Source organism: Glycine soja, chromosome 19 (assembly GCF_004193775.1).
Source record: "Glycine soja cultivar W05 chromosome 19, ASM419377v2, whole genome shotgun sequence".
NCBI classification, from domain to species: domain Eukaryota; kingdom Viridiplantae; phylum Streptophyta; class Magnoliopsida; order Fabales; family Fabaceae; genus Glycine; species Glycine soja.
The window spans coordinates 561,898-579,094 of record NC_041020.1 but is presented as its reverse complement, the minus strand read 5'-3'; the positions used below and the strand labels follow the sequence as shown (position 1 = coordinate 579,094).

The 17,197-nt window shown below is 33.3% G+C and overlaps 1 protein-coding gene across 4 annotated transcripts; it reads left to right on the top strand.

Moving 5' to 3' along the window:
* Positions 1-2,585: 2,585 nt before the first annotated feature.
* LOC114397915 (DEAD-box ATP-dependent RNA helicase 46-like) lies at positions 2,586-7,766 on the top strand. 4 transcript variants are annotated; one of them, XM_028359973.1, is made up of 10 exons: positions 2,586-2,795; positions 2,879-2,917; positions 3,517-3,824; positions 4,259-4,414; positions 4,528-4,596; positions 5,111-5,380; positions 5,569-5,919; positions 6,011-6,288; positions 6,416-6,832; positions 6,954-7,766. In XM_028359973.1, the coding sequence occupies exons 3-10, from the start codon at positions 3,531-3,533 to the stop codon at positions 7,423-7,425; spliced, it is 2,307 nt and encodes a 768-aa protein (XP_028215774.1). In that variant the 5' UTR covers positions 2,586-2,795; positions 2,879-2,917; positions 3,517-3,530; the 3' UTR covers positions 7,426-7,766. The 4 variants fall into 4 exon arrangements, with proteins under 4 accessions (XP_028215774.1, XP_028215772.1, XP_028215771.1 ...); XM_028359971.1 differs by having other exon boundaries at positions 3,479-3,824; XM_028359970.1 differs by lacking the exon at positions 2,879-2,917 and having other exon boundaries at positions 3,479-3,824.
* Positions 7,767-17,197: the final 9,431 nt, after the last annotated feature.

Genomic DNA, 17,197 nt, shown 5'->3' with positions numbered 1-17,197 from the left:
ACAAATTCATTTTGAGTTTTTTATCACAATATTTTTAAAATTATGAAATCTAAGTAACATTGTATAGTTAAAATAAAATTCAATATCTATGATTTTTATGTCTAAAACATTTCAAAATACCCTATGTCTACTTTAAGTTGTTGATAAATTTGCTTTTAGTGTATAACTTATGTGGCATGCTATCAAAAAGTAAATGCATTTTGTTTGAATAAGTAATTCCAATTTTATTTTTTTAAGTCATCATCAATTGTCCAATTTCATATATGCATTCATATATGCACAATCTCTGAATCCCTCTTATTATGGTGTGATTCATCGATGGTATTACATGTCCACCAATTTTAGTCTGGTTCGTCCTCGAACCACATCCACAAACCTACACGAGACTTTTCAACATGTTTTATCCTCACTCACGTTTTATGATAAATTTCTTAAAAGGTCATCATCTCATAACTACTTCTAGACAAGCACACTTAATTGTTGAGTTCTTAAGTAATGTGTTACCAAAATGTAGATGCATCTTGTTGGTATAAGTAGTATCAATTAACTCATTTAAGTCATACTCAATTGCACAATCTCATACTTGTACAACCTCTAGATCTCTCTCATTCTGGTATGATTCATCTAGGGTATTACATATATGATTGAAACAAGATAAAGATTATTAGACACTTCAGCGGTTGACTAGGATAGACTTAGAAACTCATCAAGGTGGGGGACTAATGTTTTTTCATCCTATATAATTATTTACACTAAATAGAAATTTTGGCCCCCTTACTCTCCTAAATTCACAAATTTGATTCTCCTAATTTTTAGTTATAACATTTGGTCCTTCTAGTTTTACAAATTTGCGATTTTGATCTCTTTGATTGATTATTAACTAATTATTGTGATTAGTAGAGTTATTCAGTTAATTAAAAATTATTAATTATTAAAAAAACTTTAATAAAAATTATTAACCTTAATTTTCCATTGCACTGTGTGCCACACGAGTTGTTCTTGAAATAAGAGATGATGATAACTAGATACCACACGTTGACTAAACAAAAAAAATGAATGTGGGTACCAAAATAGGTAATGACAAATAGTTTCTATGTAATGGTCAATAGTTTCCAAGCCACATGCTCCTGTGGGAAGGTTGATAAAGTCATAATGCCCCTACTTAGAAGGATATTACAAACAAATATAGTAAGATGATAGACTTGCCATATGAGTAATTGCATGTTTGCCGAAAGTTTTAGCTTCCAAATCCAAGTCCAAGACCATATAGTTTACAATTCCCTTTTATCCCCTTGAAGCCAATCATATGCACTTTCAGTTGTGTATGTACTCGACGCTAACCGCCAAGCATGACCACCAATTCTTCTATATAGCCTTTTTAGAAACCAACCTGTCCCCAACACTTTGTATTTGCCATGTGAACTTATTGCCTAAATACTCCACATTAATAAGTACACAACAATTCAAGTAGTATTTAAAAAGATTTTCTTGCACACCCATTTGTTGCTTAGAAGGAAGAATGATTTTATTAAAGTCCTTCACTAGCATCCATGGACGAGTTATTATTGTTTTAAGATCTTCCAAATACTTCTAAAGCATGTCCCTGTTATGAAGGATGGGTCTGGTATAAATCGTTGAGCAAACTATTGTCATTTTTTATCCAATAGTTATCAATGTCACATTGAAAGTGGCATGCCATTTTTCTAATTAATTAATTTTTAATTCTAGGTGAGACTTTTTTGACGTTTCCCACCCTTGGCAAGTTCCACAGCCTTGACGTTTGTATTCTTTTCCCACCAATATGATTATTTTATCAAATATACCGTATTTTTAAAAATCTTTATTTATTTTTTTGGCTCAAAACACGCATTTTTCCTTAAATAAAAAAGATGGAGGAGACCAATGCAATGGAAAGCTTGGATCGGGCCAATGCAACCATAGTTCACGAGTGTTGCTAGGTGCACTCAGCAATTTAAGTCAAGTGGCAAAAATGCCCTTCACTTAAATTTTAAAAACCCTCACTTTCCTTGTGTTACTGTTGTTCCGTTCGTTCGTATGCTGCACCGTCTCCTCTTCCCCTCACATTGTGCCTTCTTCTTCTTGCTTTCTTCATTGGTTTCCTTCGCACCATTGCCGTTGAGTGCTCCTGCTGTCGGCATTAAGGACGTCTCCATCAATCTGTGCTGCTTCCATCGTTGAGATAAACTTCGTGCTCTTCATTAATGGCTTCTGGTGTTGGTTTGTTTTTGACTTCATACGGATCATATAATCTATATGAGTTATATGGATATTTCTTACGAATTATGAAATTAATTAAAATTGCTGGATACACAAACAATAATGTTGGATGTTGGTGCACCTAGCAATATCCATAGTTCACAGCGTTAATGCTGACCAGGTTGAATACAAGATCCAACACAACAACAACAACTTGCCACTTGCTCCCCCCTCATTCAGGACATACACCTAACCATGGTCAAACAATTCAAGCTCAAACCCCTAACCATGGTTACACGCCAAACCTAACCCAACCCTTTCACTTTTCCCTTCAAAATAAATACACACCTTCTGAATCCTATAAATAACCCACTTTCTTTCGTTGCATTTTCTCTATTCTTCTTCTTCCTCCTACTTTCGTTCCTCATTTTTTCCCAAGCGCGCCGTGAGGCTCTTCGACCCGAAATCTGAACCCGAATTCGGTTTCAATCTCAGAGAGAGAGAGAGAGAGAGAGAGGGAGAGAGAGAAACACTGACCTAGCTCGCAGAATCGACAACCACTTCGCACTCTTCAATCGGTATAATAAGATTCGATTCGTTTCGTTTCGTTATTTATTTTCTTCTTCCTATTTTTTAGGTTAATGTCGTGCTTTACGTGCAGCATTCCGTAATCGACCAGATCTGAGTGTGAAATCTAAGGGTATGCTCACGCACGAGCACTGCTTGCGTTTTTGATTGAATCTAGGGCTTCGTTTTAGGAAATTGAATTTGTGCTGTTGCATGCGATTGTTTTCGCTAGATTTGCATTCTCTGAAATCGATTTTACCGTTTGCTTTATGCGTTCAATTGATAATTTTCAGCTTCGGAGTTTTCCTTCGGATTTGTTTTTGGTTCCTGGTGAAAATCCGTAGCTGTAAGTGCTGTTGGATTAGATTAGGGTTTGTTAACGTGTTGTGTTGTGTGTATACTAGGATTATGAAATTTAGGTTTACGGATGAATGTTTGATTTGGTTGATAATGTAAGTTATTTTAATTTTAATACGATTTTGATATTATTGACAACTTGTCAAATCAAATGTTTTAATTTGAATGTGTTTTTTTTACTTCAATATATGTTATTTTAATTTTAATACGATTTTGATATTATTGACAACTTGTCAAATCGAATGTTTTAACTGAGAATTATTCCTAGCGAGTTTTACCTTTTATTTTTGAGTAGGTTATTACTAACTTGTTTAATTTTATTATTATCTAATGTTAGAATTGTATTGCTGGTTTCCTTGCTAATGGCTGCCACAGCAACTGTGTCTTTGATGGGTCCGAGGTATGCACCACCAGACCCAACACTCCCTAAACCATGGCGGGGTCTTGTGGATGGCAAGACTGGGTATCTTTACTTTTGGAATCCTGAGACTAATGTCACCCAGTATGAGAGGCCATCCTCAAGCTCAGCTTCCCAGTCAAAGTTTTCTTCAGTGCCCAGCTCTTCTGTCCAGGTTCAACAATCATCTCAAGGGTCGCAACGTGGTCGTAGTCCTGATTTCAGTGATAGGTATGATCGAAATGGCACTGGTGGGTCAAATGACGCCGGATCCCGGAACAATCAGGTATTTATGCTTGACTTTGTTTGTATTGTATTTAATGTGTTTGTATTTGGTAGCTGACATGACCTATGCTACAGAATTTTTTGATATGTAGTTAGTTGTATGTAATATTATACCAATTGGTTGTGGTTTATTGACGATGATTTTTAACCAACTTTGAAATTAATTTCAAATCAGTTGTTATGATATTATTAGGATCCCTACAGTTAGGGGATGGGATGAAGCTAGCTGTATTGAACTAAAATATTAAGTAGACAAAGTGTGTATTGAATTTAATTGTGTTTTTCCTTTAATGGATGCTTTAAAGTTGTGTAGGAAATGAAAGCATCCTATTGGTAGAGGGAAAAGAAATGCAGTATTTCAAAATCAATTGTATATTTCTGTCCATCATAGTTTGTTTGGGGGACTTATCTTTCATGCATTTCATCTTGTATTAGAGTTCCAAAGGGGGAAGTTATACTTCTCATGATGTTTCAAATGGAACAAATGTTGCTGGCAATGGTAATTCTTCTGTCAGAGGTCATGGGGCTTCAGATGCTGGAGCTGGACTATCTGCTGAGTCTTATCGACATCGGCATGAAATATCTGTGACTGTGAGTATATATATTATAATTCCATAGCAAATAATTATATCACATTACTCTGTCTTTATTTTTGGGTTTTGCTCCAATTAAAATTTAATTGAGGTTTTTCATATTTTTGTTAGGGAGACAATGTGCCTCCACCGCTTGCATCATTTGGGTCAACTGGCTTTCCATCTGAGCTTCTGAGAGAGGTATCAGCTTCTATTCTCTTTTCTTCTTTTCTTGTCTGTCTTCAGTAGTGGCAGTTAGGAGGATACCAAAGTTCCCATAGGTATCTGACCCAATTTTTCCTTATGCAAGTCTCTGATTCCTGAAGCTCCAATTTATAAGTTTCAGGCTCATAATTTTTCTGCCATCTTTACTTTTTTGTCGTAGGTGCGATATTTGCTCCTGGGGAGGAGCTAATGTCGTACGCTGTGGTGCCCTCTTTTTTGGGGCTAGCATTTAGTTTGGACTTTGGAGCGCCCTTTATGGTGGACCAAGTTTTTGGAAGGGCTTTCCTAACCATCCAAGTTCGTGGCTGGGACTGCTGTTGGTCATGATTCAGTCTGCCACTTGGTCTGTACGGAAGAAGAGGCCTCTCCTCATGCGCTACCTTGCATCAGCAAGCATTGGTGGCTTGCATATGAGGGATGATGCTTCTTCCGACATTAACTCCTCTATAAGTCCCAAAGAAAACCAATCTCCTGGATTTTCCTTTTTTAGGTACAAAATGCTGGGTTCTCAGCCCCAACTCCAATTCAGGCACAGTCATGGCCCATTGCTCTTCAAGGTAGAGATATAGTTGCCATTGCTAAAACAGGCTCAGGGAAAACCTTGGGATATTTAATTCCAGCATTTATTCACCTCAAGCGCTCTGGTAATAACTCCAAAATGGGCCCCACTGCATTGGTACTTTCACCAACAAGGGAGTTGGCAACACAGATACAAGATGAAGCCATGAAGTTTGGGAAATCATCTAGAATTTCATGTGCAGTAAGTAATTGTTCTTATTTTTATCAAATTATTTTTTTGTTGTGCTTTCATGCATCAGTATGGATTCATTTGAAATTATTGATGAACTCACAAATTTGAGTTTGTTAAACAAATATTGCTTGTAGTATCATTCTTCATTGGATTGCTTGGCTGGTTTTGCTACTCTTTATTTATTCATTTTTTTATAGTGTTTGTATGGAGGAGCACCAAAGGGTCCTCAACTGAGAGACATTGATCGTGGAGCAGATATTGTGGTAGCCACTCCTGGTCGCTTGAATGATATTCTTGAGATGAGAAGAATTAGTCTTAATCAGGTTTCTTACCTGGTGCTAGATGAGGCAGACAGGATGCTGGATATGGGTTTTGAACCTCAAATTAGGAAAATTGTGAATGAGGTGCCCAATCGCAGGCAAACTCTAATGTTTACTGCAACATGGCCAAAGGAGGTTAGGAAAATTGCAGCTGATCTGCTAGTCAAGCCTGTCCAGGTGAACATTGGGAATGTAGATGAGCTTGTTGCTAACAAGTCTATTACTCAGGTTTGATGTCTGCTACTGCTATACTTGGGTGCACTGTTTTATTTTCCCCGCTTGTTTCATTCTCATGCCATTTTTCTTGTTACTATATCAGCATGTTGAAGTATTGCCACCAATGGAGAAACAAAGACGGCTGGAACATATTTTGCGGTCACAGGATCAAGGATCAAAGATAATTATTTTTTGTTCTACCAAGAAAATGTGTGATCAACTTGCTCGTAATCTGACACGTCATTTCGGAGCTGCTGCTATTCATGGGGATAAATCCCAGGCTGAGAGGGATCATGTGTTGAGTCAGTTTCGAACTGGGAGGTCTCCTGTGCTAGTGGCCACAGATGTTGCTGCTCGGGGACTGGATATCAAGGACATTAGGTTGTTAATTGTTTGTTTTATCATGTTTTTTTTATTCTGAGACCCGTGTTGGGTACTTTACCCACTAGTGAAATTAGTCTTGGAAAAGTAACCATTGTATTTTACAATGACCATAAATATTTTGCAGGGTGGTTGTCAATTATGACTTCCCTACAGGAGTGGAAGATTATGTTCATAGGATTGGAAGGACTGGAAGAGCTGGAGCCACTGGGCTAGCTTACACTTTCTTTGGTGACCAGGATGCTAAATATGCTTCAGATCTCATCAAAGTCTTGGAAGGTGCAAACCAGAAGGTACCTCCAGAACTTCGTGATATGTCATCACGGAGTGGTGGTGGGATGGGTAGATCCAGACGATGGGGTTCTGGGGGACGAGGTGGACATGGTGATTCTGGATATGGTGGAAGGAATAATGACTCTGGATATGGTGGAAGAGGTAATGATGCAGGATATGGTGGAAGAGGCAGTGATTCTAATTATGGAGGGAGGGGGACTGCTGCTTCTGGCAGAGGTGGAGGCCGTGGGTTTGACCATGACTCCCAGAGGTTAGTTTTGTTTATCCCCTCTTTATATTATTTTACCAGAGGATTTGGGTTTTTGTAGGATTCTTAATGCTGATCTAAATGTTTTTAATGTAATTTTTACAAGTGTTATTTTGTGGTATAGGAATGATAGGGGTCGGAGCCCAGACAAGGGATCTAGTTGGAGTGATCGCTTCAAAAGCGTCAACCGGGATCGCAGTCGTAGTCCTGACAGGGCTGCACTACCTCAACATTCCCAAGGTGGCAGCTTTCACAAGGCAATGATGGAACGTGGTGGTGGTGGTGGTGGTGATCGCAATAAGAGCTTTAACCGGGACCGAAGCCGCAGTCCTAGCCCTCATAGACAGGAGAAGTGCCCAGCGGTTCGAGATCGTTCCCCAGTTTACAGTTTTCATCAATCAATGATGGGACGAGGTCAGTCATCCCCTTCATCTCAACGGCAGCGTGCACGCAGTCCTCACCGAAACTCACCCCCCTCCCAGGGTGATGGAAGATATGGTGGATCTCATTCATCTTACAATGGAGAAGTGGAGGAAGGGATGATTCCCGAGGAAGAAGGAATGATTGGTCAAGATGATCCCGTAAATGTCAATTAGGATTTTGGCTATCCTGAGACCATTTACATATAAATATGCCAAGGTTGTTTTGGTCTTCTTACATAATGTGGAAGGGCATTGTTATTTGAACACGAGCAAGTTAGGAGGATATGGTAGTGGAATTCATGGCAAATGTATATTTTGAGGGGCTTTGTAGAAGCCTGGAAATGGCATAGATGAACCTAGTAAGTAAAGAATATTGTGGGTTTTGTTTGTTATTTTTGGTAAAACTCGACTTTATATGGAGACGGGTTCTTTGTTCCCATACAATCAAAAAAGAAATTATTCAGCTACTATAATTAAAATGTTGTATTCCTCCACTTTTCTGAGTGGCAGCATGTTATTATTGAAGGGAAAGCTCTCTTGGTCATCATATGTTGCCGTCTGCTGCTACAGCCTTCTGTTTTAATTGAGATTTTCTTTAACATGACTCAGAGAATGCATGATAGGATTTTGGGTATACAAGGCAAAACGTTGGGGATAAAAGGAGTATGTTTTTTCAGAAGAACGTGAGGGAGAAAATGACGAGGGGGAACTGTGCATTTAGGATATTTTAGGAAAATAAAAAGAAAAAGGGAGTGTATTAGTAAACATGGGAAATGAAAATAGCAATTGCCTTAACTTGTCAACTTAGATTTTTATCATTAAAAGTGGGAACTTTTGAGAGTTGGATTTTTTTTTGGTTGGGTAAGATGAATCCAAAGATGTGGCTGGCTGAGATGGAAGGAAAAAGAGATGAGAAACTGTTTAAGAGGGATAGTATGAGAAAATATTAAAAGAAAAATAAAAATAACTAACTTAAAAGTATATCTAAAATAATTTCTAATTGATTCAGGTACATATCCACTAGATTCATAAAAAATAAATAGAAATAAAATCCCATTTTCTTACCGACAGGAACAAAAGTGTAGAACTTCAACGGTCACACTAACTCTGAATCAAAACCATATAAAAACTTACGCATCAAAGACTATTTTCCACATTTGTCTCACTCTTCCATTTTCAAGTTCCCACTACAACTTATAGCTATAAATACCCTTTCTTTCCCTTATCACATACAACATCTTCTCTTTCTTTCTCTTTTTCATAACTATCTCAATTGTGAATTTTTCTACATGAAGTTTGATCCAAGCTTTCAGCGACCACAATACCTTTCAAGTCTTTTCCCTGGAAATTCTTGCTCGAGTCCACAGACTCAAATCATGTTTCCCTCACAAAGCTCCATTCTCATTCCACCATCACCACCACCCATGTTTTGCCCCAACAACACTTTCCACCATTTTCAAGATTGCACCATGAATGTGCCTACCTACAACCCTATCTTTGTGATAGAGGGTTTTTTCAACCCCATCACCACCCCTTTCTATGGGATACCAACCCTTCTTTAGGTGATGGTTCTTCCCTTGGAGACTTTATTAACGTTCATCATTGTTACCCTGTGATGTTAGCCATCATTGTTACCATGTGATGTTAGCACCAAACAATAATGCTTTGCATGATTGCCACAAAGACAAAGTCATATGGGATTTTCACAACAAATCATGGTTCATCCATTTGAAGCTTCTTCCTCCAAATCACCATCATCTCTTTCTTTCTCTAGTGATTATGGATGGGTGATGAGTGACTATTAACGAGACATTGACCAGAAGGTAAATGTGAAAAAGGATAACAACATTGCTAATGGTAACATAATAGAAGGATCATAGAATCCTAAAGAGAATATATATATGTGTGTGTGTGACACTTATTTATACATACTATTTTTTATTCTTAATTTCTTTCCACGAAAGGATGAAAGGATGGTAAAATCATTAAAATCCATCATCATAATTAATAATGTGGGGAACGTCTTAAGTAAGTACTCATCGTAAATTGAGGACCATTGCCACCGACAATGTCATGTATTACTTCATCAACCACAATTTCCATTGCTACACATTCTTAATTTGTCATGGGTTTGCGCCATTAAATTGAGGTCTAGCGAAGTAAGATCATCAAAAAATCAAAAACACACATGGTTAATTTTCTCTATATTCAAGGAAGTGTCATTGTGAGGATGATGCATCACCAACTACAAAATTAGTTGTGCAAGGGTGGTATTGGGTCCTAGCATTATAGTTGTTTCCTTGTGATTGACTTGGTTTGCAACCAGAGCTTGTGAATTAAGTATTGATTTTGCTTCGTACTTGATAAAGACACTCTTGAGTGGACTCCCATGTAACTTGGAAGGATTACTAGAAGCATCATGGAAATTTTTTTTTGGCTGGTCCAAGTCCTTTGCCTATTGACAATCATATGGCGGGGCCAAATTTGTAGACAAATTTGAATTTAACGATATTGCTCGCCCTTGATTGGCTTTACGGATCATTGTATGATTCCCTATATCCGACACAAAGATAGAGACAAAATTATTAAAAATAAAACCATTCTTACCTTTTTTTTCTCTCCATAACATTTGCATTAAAAGTGTTACACTTTTTCCTTCATGCAATTAGCCAATCTCCGTGCAAATTTGATTCCACTGTTTTTGGCTTGACAAGCGTTGGCAAACATTGGTTGATGAATGTAGTTTCTTACTAAATTGACCATAACAACGACATTGAACACAAATTATGGACAATCCTTATATTCAATTTTTTAAAAATGACCATTGAGTCGCACTTTTCTAATGATTAGGCTATAAGTCAGGTTCAGACCTCAAAAATTAATCGTAGATTAGACTTAGACCTTTTAAAGTCTGGTCTGACCTGACCTATTCCCACCCCTATTTATATTTTATATTCTTGATGATGTTGTTCATTGACAGTTGTATTAGGGATATACATGTTAAAAACTTTAATACTTAAGCCCGCAAAGTGATTGCAAGTGTGATTGAATAAGAGAAAGTTACATCCTATTTGAGAAGTTTCCTCTCCCTTAGAATGATAATGACAAGGAAATAAAGATCTTACCCTTTAAACTGGATAAAGTTTATGGTTAAGTAGTGATATTACTCTAAAGTAAGGTAAAATAGTACTAAAGTTTTTTTTTTTCCTCTTAAAATAACACACCGTTATTTTTCTTTCCTCAATGAATTCAAGTTCTCAAATAATAAAATGTAGAACTTGATAACTTGCATAAAAAGTGTGGTGGTTAACAATTTATGAGTGTATATTATATTATATTATAATAAATATAATAAATGCTTCTTCTTCATTTTTAAAACATCAACATTTATTTCATTACTTAATTTTAATATTATTAAGACTTCACAATTAATATTTTATTAAATGTAAAAGGAAGGCATTAAATAAGTTAAAGAATGACCAAAATTTTGAAGAGGTCGATTACATGTTGATCTTTAACCCAACCCTTAGTTTCAAATTTTAAACATGATGCTAAACGAGACAAAAACTTCAATCAAAATCGACTAACTTGCCCCTCTTTTTGAAAACTCAAAATCGAAATCGATTATAATGTCATTCAAGCTCCTTTTGTTAGCAAATACCTGGTTAGTTACACTGTTACAAAAAGCATCATGAAACTTCATTTGTATCTCTCTTACCATATTTGATTTAGTGCTTTCTTGAAAAGTCTCCTAACTTTCCTTAGAAAATGATGATTTTTCTCAATTGTAAGGATCAAAAGCAGATATATTTTACTTCCTCATCGTCAACCTTGACGACTAAAAATATCATAATCAGGTGAAATGATGAGTGGGAAAAGATGTTAGCCAACTATATATGTTGATTCTCGTGCCTTTTTTTAAAAAAAAATTATAAACATTTGATGAAAAAAAAACAATAGGTTAGACATGGCTGTAAGTTGATTTTTTTAAGACTAATATAAACTACACACTATTCCAATTAATTTCTTATTAACCAACATAATTTGAGATAATATATTATTAAATTCTTTAGAAATATTCACCTAAATTTAATTTATATATAAATATATTTTTTACACGTTAAACCTCAGTTTCAATTCTCTAGAGCCAAAACCAGGCTATTTTTTTTTTCTTTTCCCTAAAAGTTTTAATGTTTTATTGGCATACCAATTGTGATTTTGATAAAACTTTTCTTAATCAGTAGTGCATTATAATGAGTCTTTTAGTCATTTTACATCATGTCTTCTACCTGTACACAAACTTTCCTATGTCTTTCACCTGTCCAGAAACTTTCTTAAAAATACAATACTTTTTAATGATTACATCATAACTTCTCTCTTTTTCTCTAAAAAAAACTTTACTGCGGAAAAGAAGGAAAAAAGAAACTTTACTGCAGAAAAGAAGGGAAAATAATTATAAAAAAATGATTTGCAAACACAATTAGTCTATTTAACACCTATAAGAAAAAGAGATAAAAAGATTACGAGAAATCACATGATTACAAGTCATAGTGATCTAGACAATAAATTTTTAATAAAGAGAGAGAAATAAAATAATAATAAATGTTAATGAAGATTTTAAATAAAGTATTTATGAATCATTTGTTACTCTCACCAAAAACAAAATAAATGAGAATAAAATCCCATTTTCTTTCTCAAGCTAGCAAAGAGTAGAACCTCAATAGGCACACTAACATTAAATCAAAGCAATACAATGCTTATGTGCATCATGGGGTATTTTCACCTTTGTCCTCACTTTGTCTCTTCCACTTTTAGGTTCCATCTCAACATAAGAACCCCTATTCCCCACATCACACATACAAAAAATTTCTCACTCTTTCTTTTCATAACTCACTCAATTGTTGAGAGTTTTTTTGCATGGAGTTTGATTCAAGCTTCCAAAGACCACAATACCTTTCAAGCCTTTTCCCACACACTCAAACCATGTTTCCTTCACAAAGTTCCATTCTAATTCCACCATCACCACAACCCATCATGTTTGTGATGGAGGGTCCTTCTTCCTCCCACATCAATATACCCTCTTGTATGGAGGGTCTTTCCTTGGAGGCTTTGTTAACGTCCACCATCACCACCCTAAGACGATAGCAGCAAACAACTACCACAACAAAATGGATGCTTTGCATGACCACCACCATAAAGGAAAAGTCATTTGGGATTTTTCACAACAAATGATGGTTCATTCATTCAAAGCTTCTTCCTCCAAGTCACCATCACCTTTTTCTCTCTCTAACGAGTATGGATTGGTTATGAGTGAATATCATAGGGACACTAATCAGAAGAGTGTGCAACAAAAGATGAAGGTACTAAAGGTTAATATGGATATCAACATTACAAATGATAACATAATCAAAGCACAGTGGACTCCAGAACAGGACATGTATATATATGTTGCAATTATTTGTTCGTAGAATTTCCTATTCTCTTTCTTTCTCCGTCTTTTTATTTGGTTTTTCTTTTTTTAATATGAAAAAATCAATGAATCGTGAATGACCAAATTTAATGATGAAAATTACTTTTCTCTTACTAATTTTTGGAACACAAAAAACTTAATGATAATTTTTAAGTAATTATATATAAATTATTTAATGACAAAAATTACGTTTCACTTACTTATTCTTGGATCATAAAAAATTTCATGGCAATTTCTAATAATTATATATAAATTATTTTGTCAGTAATTTTAGTTTTTCTTGCTACATTTTTTTATGTCTTTAAATTCTATGCAATTCGAGTATATTTTAATTATTGTGAAATTTTGCTTTGATTCATTTCATTTCAAGATTTTTTTAATGGGGAAAAATAATTGTAATTAATTTAATGAATTCGAGTATGTGGTTTTTTTAGTACTCTTTTGGAATTGGTGAACCAATTCGGGCTAAAGAAATGATCCCAAATTGCAAAACCATTTCCAGCCAAACATTAAGGTTCCTTCCCTTTCTATTGTTATTTCTTAGACATACATACACACCAAATCATGGTATTAAACTTTAAACTTATATAAAAACAGCACATAAGTTATATGCTAAATTAAACATAAACACTCAATTACTTAATAGTAATTGGTGGTAATATAAAAACAAGCATTAAAAATTATAAAAAAAAATACATGCAATTAAATTTGTATGTGTATAATTTTATAACTTAGACTATTGTTTTAAGAAAATTCATGACAAAACATTTTCTTACATGTGTGCTTATGCATATATATATATATATATATATATATGATAATATAATCTCTTATAACACTTTTATAACATTTTGAATTCATTTCTGATCTTTGAAACAGACATTTTATTTTATTTCTAACAAATACTTCCAAACAAGAATACGTTCGTTTAAAATTTGACTTTATCTCTTGCAATGTATATTCATGCGAGAGATAAATGGTATGTAGTTAGTTAAATTTTGAATGTATTTTTTCTTCAAATGATCATATGTTATCAATAAAAAATTATTTAATTTCAATACTAAAGAAAATCCTTGAAACTATTTTGTTTGATGTGAAAAATTATATTAATCTACTTTTTATTGTATATAGTTGTAATTTATTTCAAATTAAATATTTTTTTTTTTGAAAATTAAGATGCATATACATGCAATTAAATAAATTTATTCAAACAAAAAAAAATTGTAATAAAATTTTTAGAAGATTAATATAGACATTTATTTCATTTTGACAATTGCGTGTCTTTGTGAGATAAAATGACGTAACATTTTTATCAATATTTTGATTCTTATTATTACGCATTGCTTGAAATACATAAATTTAAATATTTTTTTGTCATTTATATGTAACATTTGTATTTTTTTATATAAACAATATTTTTATTTTTTTAATTTTTAATTTATTTAGTGTTATGATGATGTTTCTAACTTGATATATGTACTTCTATACTTCAATTAAAATATTGAAATTTTTATTGATTAGTGTAATTTTTTTAAAAAAATAGTTTTTATAACTTCTTTACAATATTTTTATATATTTAAAAAATTTATTATTTTTTTTACATGTCTTGTTAACCGAAACACATAAATTTATAATTTCAGTAAGCTTTTGTCAATTTCTATAACTTACCTAAAATATTATATTTCTTTTTTAATTTGACCTTTGAATTGAATTAAGAGTGAGAACTTAGATGTTTGTTCAATCAGTTCTTATTGGTTTCTGAAACATAGGAACTAATATTTTCTATTTCTTGATCCATATTAATTTTTCATTTAATGTATTTTTATTTATTATTTATATGTTACTATTTGATATCTAAGCTAATATTTGGATGAACTAAATTCTTTATATTTTTTTCTAATATATGTGTTCACATCTATGAATATTTCATTCCTTGTCGTCTATATATAACTAAACAAAATTAGCAGTCTTACGTCAAATTTGTTGTTCCAAATTTTTGTTATGAATTATATATAGGCATTAATAAAACAATTCATTGCCATTTACTTTAGTGATTTTTATAAAAGAGAGATAGCTCGAGCCTAATAAATATCATGGGCCGATATATTCTTTATTAGTAAAATCTTAAGAAGATTTACCTCAATAACAAAAAAATATATTAAAAATGTATTATTAACATTGTTACTTTTTAATAAACAAATACTTAAAAAAAATACTCTTTGTCATAATAAATAAATAAATAAAATACTAACAACATAAATGTTTTCACGTTTATATTTCAATATATACAAGTTTTATTCATATGTAATACAGATCCATTATACATTTCAACTCCTAGTACTGGATCCTAGATTCAAGCAAACCCAAATCAATCACATCTCTCATAACTTATGTGAATATATTCATTAGTTTATAGCAAGCAACAAAACATAGTGGTGCCCAATTTTGATTCATTTGTCCTCTGTAATTTCATGTATATATTCACCCACATTTTTTTTGTCTATTAATTCTGTAGAAGGACTCATGGACCTTGGAGGAAGTTCTAATAAAAGCCCACCAAAAAGTTGGAAACAAATGGTGGGAAATTGCGAAAAGGTTGCTGGTAGGCCTGAGAAAACCATTAAGAATCATTGGAACGCCACCAAGGGGTCACTGCTCCATGCCTACATAAAAAAGGTTAATGTTGCCGAAGAAGCTACAAAAGAGTGCAAAATCGAAGAATAAGAAGGAGTTAAGATGCAGGTGTGATGAGCTTGCTATGATCACTGCTCACTCTATGTGTTCAATGGAAGTAGCAACAGCTATGCGCCAATGCAAGTTAATAATAATTATTAATGCTAATAGTGGAAACATTTACCTTGATGCAATGAATAGGGAAATGGTGCTAAATACTTATTAAAGGAGACATATATGCATGCATGGTTATTTATGTTAATGCGCCTTAATTTGATCATATATATGCTGGCAAATAATTTTTCTTTAGGTGCTAATGGATATAAACATAACCAAAGGACAATGGACTCTAGAAGGAGACAGGTATATATAGATATATGTGTATGTGTGTGGGGCACTGCAAGAAAATTTCTATTCTCTTTGTTTTTTGTTTCTTTTTCATTACGAAAAATCAATGAACCAATGATCAAATTTAATGACAAAAAAAATTAAATTTCACTTACTATTTCTTGGATCATAAAAGTTTTCATAATAATTTTTTATTAATTATATATAAATTATCTTGTTACTAATTTAGTTTTTCTTGTTGTAAATTTATATATAAAAAATCAATTATGTTATATCTTCAAATTTTATGCTATTTGGGTTTATCTCAATTTATTGAGAAGTTTTGCTTTAATTCATTTCATTTTAATTTTTTTAATGGTGAAAAATAATTGTAAATGTTTAATTAATTTGAGTTTGTGGTTTTTTCAGTGCTCTTTTGAATTGGTGAACCAATTCGGGCTAAAGAAATGGTCCCAAATTGCATTGTTACTGTCCAGCAGGACTGTGGGAAGCAGTGTCGTGACAGATGGCACAATCATCTCAAGCCAAATATGAGGGTTAGTTTCCTTTTTATTCTTATTTCTCATACATACATACACACAATATAAAGCATATAATTAATGTAATGGATTGAATATAAACACACAATTACTTTGTAGTAATTGGTGTGATGAAAATATAAATTAAAAAAATAAATACTATTAAATTTGTGTGTGTGTATATATATATATATATATATATATATATATATATATATATATATATATAATTTAATGACAAGCTATTTTTTAAAAAATCATAACAAAATATTTGTTTTACACGTGTATTTACACATGGTAATATGATTATATAACACTTTTTATAACATTTCAATTCATTTCTTACAAAATCTTTTGAAAGAGACATTTCAGTCAATTTCTTCTAGGATAGCATTTCATACAAGAATATGTTAATTTAATATTTTGTCTTTATCTCTCACAATGTATATTCAGGCGAGAGAGATGATTCTTATGGAGTTAGGTGAATTTGAATAAGAAACTCCACCTGCATCTGCAATCAACAATGGAGAGATAGGGTTGGATTAAAGGATATGGAGAGGTTGCTCTAGAACACTCACTAATTTAGCCAAATAATTTGCTTACTAGCTAGTTACCTTAATTATTTAAGAATGTGTTGGATTGAGACAGACCAATTGAGACTTTTTTCCTTAATGGCGTAAAGCAAACTAGCATGGTTGTGCAAAAGGCACCTTCAATATATTAAGCAAATAGCCAGAAAGTTACTAGCCTACAACCCTTAGTCCAAGCAAGTTCTAGACCATGGAATATAGTATCTAACAATTTTGCTTGCAAGTTTGTAGAGCTACTAAAATGAACCACAAAATCTTTCAATATAAGGTTCGTGATCATTTCGAATGAGATTGTCATATACTCATCATCCTACCTGTCTTGAGTTCCCCATGCAAATTCCATCAAC

Coding starts and splice junctions, on each gene's coding strand:
- LOC114397915 (XM_028359970.1), top strand. CDS start 3,504: ATGGCTGCCACAGCAACTGTGTCTTTGATGGGTCCGAGGTATGCACCA. Junction 4,415..4,527: donor GGCATGAAATATCTGTGACT/GTGAGTATATAT, acceptor TATTTTTGTTAG/GGAGACAATGTGCCTCCACC. Junction 6,833..6,953: donor TTTGACCATGACTCCCAGAG/GTTAGTTTTGTT, acceptor TTTGTGGTATAG/GAATGATAGGGGTCGGAGCC.